This window comes from Gorilla gorilla, chromosome 1, assembly GCF_029281585.2.
Source record: "Gorilla gorilla gorilla isolate KB3781 chromosome 1, NHGRI_mGorGor1-v2.1_pri, whole genome shotgun sequence".
Classification (NCBI taxonomy): Eukaryota; Metazoa; Chordata; class Mammalia; order Primates; family Hominidae; genus Gorilla; species Gorilla gorilla.
This window is the reverse complement of record NC_073224.2, coordinates 102,588,539-102,602,430: the sequence shown is the minus strand read 5'-3', so window position 1 is coordinate 102,602,430 and position 13,892 is coordinate 102,588,539. Positions and strand designations below refer to the sequence as shown.

General features: G+C 45.9%; 2 protein-coding genes across 11 annotated transcripts in view; one reads left to right on the top strand and one right to left on the bottom strand.

The window, feature by feature from the left end:
- Window positions 1–74: 74 nt before the first annotated feature.
- Window positions 75–13,871, bottom strand: C1H1orf43 (chromosome 1 C1orf43 homolog). Of its 9 annotated transcripts, none has more exons than XM_004026779.3 (7): window positions 13,411–13,871; window positions 12,904–13,005; window positions 7,825–7,942; window positions 7,260–7,313; window positions 5,822–5,988; window positions 5,684–5,742; window positions 75–1,007 (listed from the first exon to the last, which is right to left on the bottom strand). In XM_004026779.3, exons 1-7 carry the CDS (start codon window positions 13,474–13,476, stop codon window positions 812–814), a joined length of 762 nt encoding a protein of 253 aa, XP_004026828.1. In that variant the 5' UTR covers window positions 13,477–13,871; the 3' UTR covers window positions 75–811. The 9 variants fall into 9 exon arrangements, with proteins under 9 accessions (XP_004026828.1, XP_063550791.1, XP_063550797.1 ...); XM_063694721.1 differs by lacking the exon at window positions 7,825–7,942 and adding an exon at window positions 11,778–11,847 and having other exon boundaries at window positions 13,411–13,808; XM_063694727.1 differs by having other exon boundaries at window positions 13,488–13,790.
- Window positions 13,213–13,892, top strand: part of UBAP2L (ubiquitin associated protein 2 like) — a 51,311-nt gene continuing 50,631 nt past the window's right edge. Inside the window, exon 1 of one of the 2 annotated variants that reach the window (XM_063694680.1) lies at window positions 13,213–13,313. The gene's annotated coding sequence lies outside the window, so the exon portion shown is untranslated. The remainder of the gene's footprint in view (window positions 13,314–13,892) is intronic. The other variant, XM_063694694.1, reaches the window with a different exon arrangement.

The window sequence follows — 13,892 nt, the reverse complement described above, 5'->3', positions numbered from 1 at the left end:
TGTTAGAAATGTGCAGATAACATTATCAAATGCCTGTTTTATTAAAAGACAACTATAAAGGACTGATTCATACGTTTCATTTGATAATAGTTCATTTTATTAAATAATTTATAAAGTCAGACCAGTGCATTGGCTTGTTAGGGGAAACCATTCCTTCCTACTGTCATGTCACATAGCCTGGCAGATTATATCAGGTGCCAAAACATTCCCTTTTATTCAATTTATTCATGAGAGTGTGGAATTAAAGTAGATCCTTGCATGTCAGGAAAGCTGCAACACATCTGGTTTAAGTGGAGCACAAAGGTAAGTTATTCCACATTCACCAACTTCCCCACTTGACCTCCCACCAGTTCCTGTCTGCTTTTTCCATCAATCAACTCTAAGATGCCCTAAACCCAAACAGTTCCCATTCAACTGTGCACAAAGGTATAGATATGGAAGACATCTCACTCCAACTCTCACCTTTGGAATTAAATAAACCTGGAACAGGGAAGGTGAACTACGGATGAAACCAAGTGAAGATTTTTAAGAAGCTCTGACAGAAACATTAAGAATAACACCTGAATGCAAATCCAGAAAAAAGCGCTACTGGGGGAAGACAGTCTTAGCCAATGTTCTAAAAATGCTCATAAAGAAGGGTTGGGGAATTACCCTTTAGACACAAGCTCTAAGAACTCTGGATACAACGGGAACTTGGATGGATACAGTCTGGGCCTGCTGAGCCAGATGTTCCGAGGGCGGCCCGGCAAGCAGCCTGTCTTGCACATTGCAACTGACTGGCTTAATCTACGGCAAGAGTCCTTCAGCTCCATCACAGAGTACTCTCCAATGTGTTATAGTTATCCTTAAAGCTCTTCAATTCAAGGAAGTGCTTGGCACGTTTACTCTTCTGACTGGAGGGGAGGTATGTCACCTGGATGGTTGTTGGGGAGACCTCAGGGGACTGAGTTAGGTCTTTGGCTGCTGACTGGTGATGTCGCTGAGAGCTCCCAATTCGTGCTTTAACCCTGAAGAACAGAGAGGGGAGGTCATTGACAGAATGAGGACTAATCAAAGAAATCAGGGCTTATCCCAGGCCATAAATGCAGCAATAGTCACAAATAGTTATTTGTGTCCTATCTGTCCTATTTTGTAAACTAGTTACTAAAACCCCATCTAGTAGCTTAGAAATAGAAGAGGCTGAGCGCGGTGGCTCACGCCTGCAATCCCAGCACTTTGGGAGGCCCAGGCAGGTGGATTGCTTGAGGTCAGGAGTTCGAGACCAGCCTAGCCAACATGGCGAAACCCCGTCTCTACTAAAAATACAAAAATTAGCTGGGCGTGGTGGCGGGTGCCTGTAATCCCAGCTACTCGGGAGGCTGAGGCAAGAGAATCACTTGAACCCAAGAGGCAGAGGTTGCAAGCCAAGATTGCGCCACTGCACTTCAGCCTGGGTGACAGAGCAAGACTCCATCTCAAAAAAAAAAAAAAAAAAAGTAGCAGAGAGGCTGGGCATGGTCACTTATACCTGTAATCCCAGCACTTCAGGAGGCAGAGGCCAGAGACTGCTTGAGCCCAGGAGAGTTTGAGACCAGTCTGGGAAACAAAGTGAGACCCTATCTCTGCAAAAAATTAGCCAGGTATGGTGGCAAGCACCTGTAGTCCTGGTTCCTCAGGAGGCTGAGGCAGGAGGATCGCTTGAACCCAGAATTCGAGGCTGCAGTGAGCCATGAATGTGCCACTGCACTCCAGTCTGGGCGACAGACTGAGACCCTGTCTCTCTCTCTCACACACACCCTAAAAAAGTAGCAGCACTCCAGCCTGGGTGACAGAATAAAGGCCCTGTTTGGGTACCCTGACACACACCTACTCATACCAAAAACAACTAGCAGCAGAGAAACCAATTTCCCAGAGTTCTTGCCTCTGGCTCAAGCTTTTTTTTCAGAGACAGGTATCCCCAATATAGGTTATCACCTTGTTTTGCAGATTAGGAAACTAAGGGTCCAATAATTAGCTTGTATGAGGTCACAAAACTAGTTAAGTGACAGACCTGGGATTCAAACCTAAGTCTGTCAGATTTCAAAGCCTATACTCTTCACTATACCCAATGAACATTCCTAGAAACCACAAATCAAACATAATTTTTTGTTTTTGAGATGGAGTCTTTCTCTGTTGCCCAGGCTGGAGCGCAGTGGCACAATCTTGGCTCACTGCAACCTCTGCCTCCTAGGTTGAAGCGACCTGTCTCAGCCTCCCGAGTAGCTGGGGATTGCAGGTGCATACCACAATGCCCAGCTAATTTTTCTATTTTTAGTAGAGACAGGGTTTCACCATGTTGGCCAGGCTGGTCTTGAACTCCTGACCTCAGGTGATCCACCCGCCTCAGCCTCCCAAAGTGCTGGGATTACAGCCGTGAGCCACCATGCCTGGCCTTCAGAAATAATTTTAAAAAAGATTGTGGTAAAATACATGTAACATAAAATTTACCATCTTAAGAATTTTTAAATGTATGGTTCAGTAGTGTTAAGTATATTCACAGTGTTGTGCAACCAACCTCCACAACATTTTCATCTAGCAAAACTGAAACTATACCCAGTGAACAACTCCCTATTTTCCCCACTCTCCAGCCCCTGCAACCATCATTCTACTTTCTGTTTCTGAGTTTGACTACCTAGGTATCTCATATAACTGGAACCATCTAGTATTTATCTTTCAAAGAAAGTGAATTTTCAACAGGCTTCTGCTGACTTCTAGACCAAATGCCCTTTTCCAGCCTTTCTACATGTTCATTTTCATTAGTGCTCTAAGCAGTTTTTTTTTTTTTTTTTTTTTTTTGAGACAGTGTCTCACTCTGTTGCCCAGGTTAGAGTGCAGTGGCATGATCTTGGCTCACTGCAACCTCTGCCTCCCAGGCACAAGTGGTACACGCACCTCAGCTCCTGAGTAGCTGGGACTACAGGTGGTCGCCACCACTCCCAGCTAATTTTTTTTTCGAGATGGAGTCTCGCTCTGTTGCCCAGGCTGGAGTGCAGTGGCGCGATCTTGGCTCACTGCAAGCTCCGCCTCCTGGGTTCATGCCATTCTCCCGCCCCAGCCTCCCACGTAGCTGGGACTACAGGAACCCGCCACCACGCCCGGCTAATTTTTTTTTTTTTTGTATTTTTAGTAGAGACTGGTTTTCACCATGTTAGCCAGGATGTTCTCGCTCTCCTGATTTCATGAACCGCCCGCCTCGGCCTCTCCAAGTGTTGGGATTACAGGCGTGAGCCACCACACCTGGCCTAATTTTTTTATTTTTAGTAGAGACAGGGTTACACTATGATGCCCAGGTTGGTCTCAATCTCCTGGGCTCAAGTAATCCACCCATCTCTGACTCCCAAAGTGTTGGGATTACAAGTACAAACCACTGCAGCTGGCCTTCTAAGCAGTTTTTACTAGGACCTTTCATCTTTTCGAGACAGACTCTTGCTCTGTCACCCACGCTGGAGTGGCACAATCTCGGCTCACTGCAACCTCTGCTTCCTGGGTTCAAGCAATTCTCCTGCCTCAGCCTCTGGAATAGCTGGGATTACAGGCACGTGCCACCACACCAGGCTAATTTTTATATTTTTAGTATGAGGTTTTGTCATGTTGGCCAGGCTGGTCTCCAACTCCTGGCCTCAAGTGATCCGCCCACCTTGGCCTCCCAAAGTGCTGGGATTATAGACGTGAGCCACTGCTCCAGGCCTTGGACCTTTCATCTTTTAAGACAAGGTAGCTCATTTTTAGGGACAGAGAGAAGATAGGAGAGACATACCCCTTAAGCTCTTGAAAAAGAGCAATATTCAACATAGCAGAAAACAGATTATTTTTATGGCTGGTAACTTTTTATTATTATTTTGAGATGGAGTCTCGCTCTGTCGCCCAGGCTGGAGTGGAATGGCACGATCTTGGCTCACTGCAACCTCCACCTCCCAGGTTCAAGCGATTCTCCTGCCTCACCTTCCTGAGTGGCTGGCATTACAGGTGCGCACATCATCATGCCCGGCTAATTTTTGTATTTTTGTAGAGATGGGGTTTCACCATGTTGGTTAAGCTGGTCTTGAACTCCTGACCTCAGATGATCCACCTGCCTCGGCCTCCCAGTGTTGGGATTACAGGTGTGAGCCACTGAGCCCGGCCTAAGTTTTTACTCTAGATTGGCTTTCCTTTCTCGCCAAGAACTTTGATTTTAACATTTGCATGAAAATACGAGACTATGTTTAGTGTGTATTAAAAACATTCCCAAACAAAAGCCATGAATCCTCTCCTGTGACACAAATGCTCAACAGCTGACTCTATAGCGATAGCCTTTGTTTCAGACACGGTTACTAATGCTTTAAGTGGTAGTAAAAATAGATTTTTTTAATTTTTTATTTTTATTTTTATTTTTGAGACAGTCTTGCTCTTGTCACCCCAGCTGAAGTGCAATGGCATGATATGGGCTCATTGCAACCTCCACCTCCCGGGTTCAAGTGATTCCTGTCTCAGCCTCCCGAGTAGCTGGTATTACAGGAGCCCGCCAGCATGCCCAGCTAATTTTTGTATTTTCAGTAAAGATGAGGTTTCACCATGTTGGCTGGGCTGGTCTTGAACTCCTGACCTTGTGATCCACCCTCCTCGGCCTCCCAAAGTGCTGGGATTACAGGCGTGAGCCACTGCGCCCGGCCAAAAATAGATGTTATTTAATTCTTTTTTTTTTCTTTTTCTTTTTTTTTTTTTGAGATGGAGTCTTGCTCTGTCACCAAGCTGGAGTGCAGTGGCGTGATCTCAGCTCACTGCAACCTCTGCCTCCTGGGGTCAAGCAATTCTCCTGCCTCAGCCACCCGAGTAGCTGAGATTACAGGCACGCACCACCAAGCCCAGCTAATTTTTGTATTTTTAGTAGAGACAGGGTTTCCACCTTGTTGGCTAGTATGGTCTTGTTCTCTTGACCTCATGATTCGCCTGCCTCGGCCTCCCAAAGTGCTGGGATTACAGGCGTGAGCCACCGCGCCTGGCCCAATGTTATTTAATTCTTACTTTTATTGGGCCAAGACACAAAAGGGACACTGAGACTCTGAAGAGAAGGAATCCCTGTGTGCGCTGAAAAACTATTCCCTTTGCTAGGCTACACCAATTTTAACATTTTATTGGGCTAAACAAAAGACAAGAAAAATGCACACAAGAAAAATGCTAGTAAAAACTTCTTTTACTAGCTTGTATAGTTGCATCTGCTTTCTTTTCTTTTTTTTTTTTTTGAGACAGAGTTTCACTTTTGTTGCCCAGGCTGGAGTATAATGGCACGATCTTGGCTTACCGCAACCTCCGCCTCCCAGGTTCAAGAGATTCTCCTGCCTCAGCCTCCCGAGAAGCTAGGATTACAGGCATGCGCCACCATGCCCGGCTAATTTTGTATTTTTAGTAGAGACGGGGTTTCTCCATGTTGGTCAGGCTGGTCTCGGATTCCCGACCTCAGATGATCCTCCCGCCTCGGCCTCCCAAAGTGCTGGGATTATAGGCGTGAACCACTGTGCCCGGCCACATCTGCTTTCTAATGTAAGAGACTGATCTAATAGTCTAGAACCTGACAACTCTTACGGTATCATGGATTTTGTTTATATTGCTTTATGAAGGTCACTGCACTGTGGGAACAGTCCAACACTACTGTACCAGCTCCCTCTGACACGTTCCCCTCCAAACTCACGCAGTGGCCAGCTCACTCAGGGCCTCCTGATAGCGTAGGTACTCATTCTGGCCAAAGACCTTAGGAAAGAGAAAGGAAGAGTGAGGATCTCTCAGTCTGAGGGATCTCTTTAGTGCCCTGAAGAAAAAACTGGCTTACCCCTGTCCCATAGCGGGCTGTCTCATAGCCATCCAAAAGGGTATCAATGAGGGCTTTGCGTACACCCTTGAAAGGCGTACTAGTGTTTCGCAGATCCAGCAGGTAGGAGCGGAAATTCTTGCCCATTAAGGAACGGGGATGCCGGCCTTCAGAATGAAATGGGATCTCTGTGGAGAAAACAGCACAATGATATCCCTTCTCTCATTCTTTAGTCTTTTATTTTTGAGATGGAGTCTCGCTCTGTCACCCAGGCTGGAGTGCAGTGGCGGTGATCTTGGCTCACTGCAACCTCCACCTCCTAGGTTTGAGCAATTCTCTAGTCTCAGCCTCCTGATTAGCTGGGATTACAGATGTGCACCACCATGCCAGGCTTATTTTTGTATTTTTAGTAGAGACGAAAATACAAAAGGGTTTCACCTTGTTGGCTAGGTTGGTCTTGAACTCCTGGCCTCATGTGATCTGTCTGCCTCGCCCTCCCAAAGCGTTGGGATTACAGGCATGAGCCACTGCGCCTGCCCCATTCTTTAGTCTTTCTAGTTAATTCCCCAAACTTAGAAGTAGGTCTAATGAAGCTGGGCGCAGTGGCTCACGCCTGTAATTCCAGCAATTTGGGAGGCCGGGGCAGGCAGATCACCTGAGGTCAGGAGTTTGAGACCAGCCTGGCCAACGTGGTGAAACCCTGTCCCTACTAAAAATACAAAAATTAACCAGGCATGGTGGTAGGTACCTGTAATCCCAGCTACTCGGGAGGCTGAGGCAGGAGAACCGCTTGAACCCAGGAGGTGGAGGTTGTGGTGAGCCAAGATCGTGCTACTGCACTCCAGCCTGGGCAACAGAGCAAGACTCCATCTCAAAAATAAAAAGAAATAGGTCTAATGAAATGAGCAAGTTGAGTTAGAGGGAGATTCTGATTGAGACCAAAGGTATAAAGCTGTGCCTGAGTGGTCATTTGGTGGTAACACCACAGTTGTAAGCTACATCTATGACACATGATAGTGTCATCACACATTTTACCATCCTGCTTACTCACCCATCCTAGGTTTAAGATATAAACTGTTTTCATAGAGATAAAGCATATACGACAAGTGTTGACAGAATGGAAAAAATTCAAGAACAATCTATCTTGGGCTTAGTGAAAAAGCAGGTGCCACCTGTCCTTTGTGGAAAAACAAGCAAATTACCATCATCTACTTCATGAAACTAAAGGTCTCAAGAGAAGAACTTTAAAAAACAAAACACCCAGACTCTTTGGAGAATAACCTGCTTATATCATTTCCTTCAGCAAAATCTCTAATCTAGTACTTTCAAAACTTTAGAATTTCCTACTAGCCAGGGATGTGCAGAAAGGACAAATCCTAACATACAAAGTGGGTTCATTACTCTGTTCCCTAGGTGGGCTTTCAGGATCCTAGAATGGACCCTGTCAGGTAGCCCTTACCAGAGGTACGAATGGCATCCAGAGCTTTCATCCTATACAGATAGTTGTAGCAACCTGTTGAGGAAAAGACTGGTGTTAGGCATAAACCTAAAAAGATTCCCCAGGCTGGGTGTGGTGGCTCATGCCTGTAATCCCAACACTTTGGGAGGCTGAGGTGGGCGGATCACCTGAGCTCAGGAGTTTGAGACCAGCCTGACCAACATGGAGAAACCCTGTCTCTAGTAAAAACACAAAATTAGCCAGGCGTAGTGGCGTATGCCTGTAATCCCAGCTACTCAGGAGGCTGAGGCAGAAGAATTGCTTGAACAAGGGGGTGGAGGTTGCAGTGAGCCGAGATTGCACCATTGCACTCCAGCCTGGGCAACAAGAGCGAAACACCATCTCAAAAAAGAAAAAAAAAAATTCCCCAAACTCCAGCAAGCTAATAAATGGGCTCTGCATCTAACATATATCCAATAACAGGAATAACTAAGGCTTTGCCAGCAGCTTTTGACAACTCTGAGAGAAAAGGAATTCTGGACTTGTGGGAGTCCTCACTGAAGCATTCCAAGAGCTTGCCACATACTTTGATTTCCCTGGGTTTCCAGTTGTAGTAGTCTAGCATCATCATCTGCAAGGAGCTGGGGCTCATACTTGATATCCTGAACCCTGGAGAGTCGAATATCAATCTCCTCTTTCAAGTCCTGTTCACATAAAAAAAGAATACACAATCATTTACCCTGCACTCTGCTTTCCACCAATGTGAAAATGGGGCAGAGTTAATGAATAACTAAGACAACAGAAATAGAGACCATGCTCATGTAGTTAATAAAATTACCAGATAAGAGGTAAGAATTTAGGAAAGAATGGGATTGGGTTTTCCAATAACCTCTCCAAGCTGCACATCTCTAAGCTAGAACTTTTAACTTGTGCCAGAAATCCTTCAAGCTATACAGCATCAACATTATTTCCAATTTTTTTTTTTTTTTGAGACAGAGTCTTGCTCTATCACCCAGGCTGGAGTGCAGTGGCGCAATCTCAGTTCACTGCAACCTCCGCCTCCCAGGTTCAAGCAATTCTCCTGCCTCAGCCTCCAGAGTAGCTGGGATTACAGGCGCGTACCACCATGTCTGGCTAATTTTTGTATTCTTACTAGAGATGGGGTTTCACCATGTTGGCCAGGCTGGTCTCAAACTCCTGACCTCAAGTGATCCGCCTGCCTTGGCCTCCCAAAGTGCTGGGATCACAGGTGTGAGCGACTGCGCCCAGCCTCTCTTGCCTCAGCCTTCTGAGCAGCTAGGATTACAGGTATGCACCTAGCTAGAGGCTACTTCAAAAAAAAAATTAACACATATTTAACTTTTAAAATAGCCAAGTCAAATTCATGGTATACAAATTTTAAAGATAGTAAAGGGGCCGGGTGCTGTGGCTCACGCCTGTAATCCCAACACTTTGGGAGGCCGAGGCGGGTGGATCACAAGGTCAGGAGATCGAGACCATCCTGGCTAACACGGTGAAACCCCATCTCTACTAAAAATACAAAAAATTAGCCGGGCGTTGTGGCGGGGTCCTATAGTCCCAGCTACTCGGGAGGCCGAGGCAGGAGAATGGCGTGAACCCAGGAGGCGGAGCTTGCAGTGAGCCGAGACTGCGCCACTGCACTCCAGCCTACGTGACAGAGTGAGACGTCTCCAAAAAAAAAAAAAGATACTAAAGGTAGCACATCTCAGTTACCCAGCAGCAACTACTATTTTCAGTTTCACATTAATCTCTCTTACCTAAGAGGGTTACCAGAGCCCCAGGAAATAAATTTTTTGTTGTAACTTTTTACAAACTCCCATTGTGAAACATAAGATACACAAAATACAGGTAACATAGATGTATATTTTAAATAATTATAAAAAGCATAATAATGAACACCTATAAACAATATCCAGTTTATGCAATGGAACATTACTACTAACTTTCAAGTCTTGTGTGCCCATCCCTCATTGAATGCTCCGCACCCCAAACCTTAACTCGTCAATAGTCCTCATACACTTCTTCGCTGTTTTATCGTGTCACCCTAAAAAAGACGCTTAGCTTTGCCTGGTTTTCAACTTGATACAAATGGAAAAATACTTTAAGAATCCCTCTGCAACTTGTTTAAAAAAAAATTTTTTTTTTTTTTGAGACAGGGTCACACTCTGTCACCCAGGCTGGAGTGCAATGGCACAATCTCAGCTCACTATAACCTCCACCTCCTGAGCTCAGATGATCCTCCTGCCTTAGCCTCCTGAGTAGCTGGGGTTACAGGGACACACCACCATGCATGGGTAATTATTAAACATTTTTTTTTTTTGAGATGGAGTCTTGCTCTGTCACCCAGACTGGAGTGCAGTGGCATGATCTTGGCTCATTGCAACCTCTGCCTGCTGGGTTCAAGCAATTCTCCTTGCCCTCCTGCCTCAGCCTCCCAAGTAGCTGGGACTACAGGCGCGTGCCACCATGCCCAGCTAATTTTTTGTATTTTTCGTAGAGATGGGGTCTCACCATGCTCGCCAGGCTGGTCTCGAACTCCTGGCCTTGTGATCTTCTCATCTGGGCCTCCCAAAGTGCTGGGATTACAGGCGTGAACCACCGCGCCTGGCCCATTTCTAAACTTTTTATGGAGACAGGGTTTCCCCATATTGCCTAGGCTGGTCTCGAACTCCTGAGCTGACGTGATCAGCCTGCCTTGGCCTCCCAAAGTGCTAGGATTACAGGTGTAAACCACCTTGCCTGGCCTTAAATTTTTTTTTTTTTTTTTTGATACAGAGACTCACTCTGTCATCCAGGCTGGAGTGCAATGGTGTGATCTCTGCTCACTGCAACCTCCGCCCGGGCTCAAGTGATTCTCCTGCCTCAGCCTCCTGAGTAGCTGGGATTACAGGCACACACCGCCACGCCCAGCTAATTTTTTTGCATTTTTAGTTCAGTCGGGGTTTCACCGTGTTGGCCAGGCTGGTCTTGAACTCCTGACCTCAGGTGACCCACCTGCCTCAGCCTCCCAAAGTGCTGGGATTACAGGCGTGAGCCACCGCACCCAGCAAAATTTTTCAAATATACTTTATTGAGGTTGAATTTACATACAATAAATGCATTCATTTTATGTATATAAATTGATGAGTTTGACAAATGAACATACCCCCTTCACCACCGCGTCAATCAAAGTAAAGAATATTTTCATCACCTGGAAATCTCCCCTCTCCCAGCCCAGGCAACATGATGTACTACTCTCTTTTACAGTTCTGCCTGTTCTAGAATTTCATATAAATGGGGTGGAAGCACATGGTACATATTCTCTTGTGAACGGCATTTTGGCTTTCTTCACTCAGCATGGTTTTTTTGTTTTTGGTGAGACAGAGTCTCGCTCTGTCACCCAGGCTGGAGTGCAGTGGTTTGATCTCAGCTTACTACAACCTCTGCCACCTGGGTTCAAGAGATTCTCCTGCCTCAGCGTCCCGAGTAGTTGGGATTTTTTTCTTGTATTTTTAGTAGAGATTGGGTTTCACCATGTTGGCTGGTCTGGTCTCGAACTCCTGACCTCAAGTGTTACCTGCCCAACTCGGCCTCCCTAAGTGCTGGGATTACCGGCATGAGCTACCATGCCTGGCCCACTCAGCATGTTTTTGAGATTCATGTTTGCATTTTTTTCATTCAAAAGTATTTTGAGGACTTGTCTTCATATATTTATCTTCAGTTTTTCATTTTTTACACTATTCCAGAATATGAATATACCACTACCTATTTTTTAGAAACAAGGTCTTGCTCTTGCCCATGCTGGAGTGCATCAGTGCAATCATAGCTCACTGCAGTCTGTAACTCCTGGGCTCACATGATCTTCTGGCCTCAGCCTCCCAAAGTGCTAGGACTACAGGTATGAGCCACTGCACTCAGCCTATACAATAACTGAAAAGTGGACATTTGAATTAAGTTCCTTCTTCAAATATTATGAACAATGCTGCTATAAATGATCTTGCACGTTTCTTGGTACACATGAGCAAAACTTAATTTCTCTATGGTAGGAGAGAAACTGCTAGACCATGGATTAGGTACATGTGTAATCTTACCAGACAATGACCAGTTATTTTCCAAAGTGGTTTTACTAATTTATACTTTCACTAGCAATGGTTGAGAATTTAGAAAAAATTTTTAAGCAAAAGGAATATTGCTCTGAACTAGACCAAGGGACCCCTGAATAGCCAAAGTATTGATTGGTTCATGATGTGCTAGAAACTAACCCTATGTCTTTCTCATGAGGCAGGCAGGACTGTTAAGGTTTCAAGCCAGGACATCCTCCTAGAGCCTTTCCATGTACTATGTCAGCAAAGAACAAAGAGGGGAAGGTTAATAGCACTGGTTAATGAAAGTACAGTGCTCTAGGAGTTGAGGGAGTCATGAGCTCTAGCTCTACAACTAACCTGTTTTTCATTCAGCAACAAATTACAGAGTACCTGCTATGTGTAGGCCCTGGCACTAACCTGTTTTTCATTCAACAAGAAATTACTGAGTACCTACTATGTGTAGGTCCTGGCTTCGTAGTCGTGAACAAAACTGGCATGATGCCTGCATTCTTGAAGCTTACGGTCTAGCGGAAGAAAGAGGCATGTTTTAAACAAATGGACAAACATAAAAAGAAAAATTATGGTAAATGCTATGAAGGAAAAATCAGGGTACCATGTGAAAATAAAGAGAGGGGGAACCTACTTTAAAATAGGTAATAAGCATTCCTTTTTTGGAAGTAACATTTAAGCTAAGATCAAAAGAATGAATGAGCTAGCCAAGTGAAGACCATTCCAGATCACAGGAGCAAAAACGGTGGAAAATTCAGCCAGTGGAGCTGGGTCCCAGTGATCTCGGCAGAGCCACACAAAAGGGGGTTGGTAAGGGAAGCAGGTGTCTTTTACTTAGAAGCGAAAGACTAAAGAAGCAGAATGAGGGTGGCAGTGGGGTATCAATAATTCTGATTCACATATGTTGGGTTTGAGATGTCTACTAGAAATCTAAGTGGAAATGTCAGGTAGTCAGTTGGCAATATATGTAAGGAACTCAGGAAAGAGTTCTAGAATAGAGATCAAATTTCATCTGTAGCTAAAGCCAAGGAAAGGAAGACAGTCACCTAAGGAGAAAGTACAGACAAAGATAAAAGACCACTGGGTTATTCACTTCCTATACGTCTTCTGGTAAACTGCTTCCTTTTCTTGGGCTTCTTGGTAAAATGAATGGTGGAATTAGATGATTTATGGAGCTCCTGTTAAGTCTAAAATTATGTAAAGGTAACCCTTCTCATTGCTCTTGGGTTAACCTTAATGATCTCAACCCCATCCTAATCAAACAAAAAACACTGGGTAGTTTAAGATGAGCTGGGAAATATTTTACTACAAACAGTTGGGAACTTCGACCCAAGCCCTTCATTCTACAGATACAAAAACAGAAGTTTCAGGGTGAGCCACATGCTTGCCACAGCACTGAGCAGGTAAGCCAAGTTCCAAAGCGCACAGTGCCTGCTCAACTTAGTAAGTACAAGGACAAGTGCACGCAAAGAAACATGAGAATTAAAGTCATCACTAAAGGCAGACGAAATCTCATTCTTGACCCTAAAAGATCTGGAGAAGTATGTTTAACTTGTGCCCTAAGGACCTACCTTGGGGGCATTGTGTCCCACAGGGACATGAGGTCCCCTTCGAGATTTCATTGCAAAGCGCATGATTTGCCTCTTCACAAAAATAAATAGCAGTACAAACACCTGTCCAAAAAGATGTAAAAATCCTTTAATAAAAAGACAGTTTTTTTTTTTTTTTTTTTTTTAAAAAGCATGCCTTCATTCCAAATCCCCAGATTCCGGCTCTCAGCAATGTTTCAGGGTAAAACTTGGGGCAAAGCAAGGCCGTTATGATGGGGGTGGATCTAAGAAGCCAGTAGCAGGGAGGCGTGGGGTCTGTGCTCTAGCGTTAAAGGGAGGGTTCTAGGCTAACGAGGGCGGGTCGGCCCGACTAGGTGACTTAAACTCCCACCTACTCCTGGAATAAGGAGTCAAAGCCCGGATAGGCGCAGGTGAGTGGGTGGAGAATGCAGACGGGGTACAGCTCAAAAGGAGGGTCTCTACTGGGTAAGATGCGACAGCAGGAATGGGGTGGGGTAATCTCCTCACCAGGCTCCCGTAGGCCATCACCAGCACGACATTCACCCCGGATAGCCAGTTACTGCCGGACGCCATGGCCTCCCTACCTCGCGCAGAATTGTTCGGGTTTACCCCGCTGTCCTGGCTGGTCAGCCCAGGCTCCGCCGAAGCGACGGCGCCTGGGTCCCCTGGAGCTCCCCGGCCATTTCCTTATGGGGGAAGACCAAGCCAGACCCGGCCTGAAAACATGGCGGACAGGCAGGGGGGCTGGGAAAGGAGAACGACGCCTTCCAGCTTCCCCCTGACACGTGACTCAGGCAGGCAATGGCACCCAGGAGCGTCGAGCGCTCAGACGCGGAACTACGACAGTAAGAGGAAGCGGCGGCCATCCATGCGTCACGTGGTGGAGGCAGGGCCGCCGTGAATGAGGCGGGGTGGACTCGCGGAGCCGGAAAGAGGTGTCTCGTGGCGAGGCGGCACGCGCACGCTTGCGTGCGCGCCCCTTTTAGCGT

What these genes read in the sequence shown, in the direction of transcription:
- C1H1orf43 (XM_004026779.3), bottom strand. Translation starts at nt 13,476, where the DNA reads ATGGCGTCCGGCAGTAACTGGCTATCCGGGGTGAATGTCGTGCTGGTG. An exon ending in TGGGACACAATGCCCCCAAG is followed by an intron (nt 7,943 to 12,903) that starts GTAGGTCCTTAG and finishes TTATGTGAACAG; the next exon opens with GACTTGAAAGAGGAGATTGA. An exon ending in GGAAACCCAGGGAAATCAAA is followed by an intron (nt 7,314 to 7,824) that starts GTATGTGGCAAG and finishes TTTCCTCAACAG; the next exon opens with GTTGCTACAACTATCTGTAT.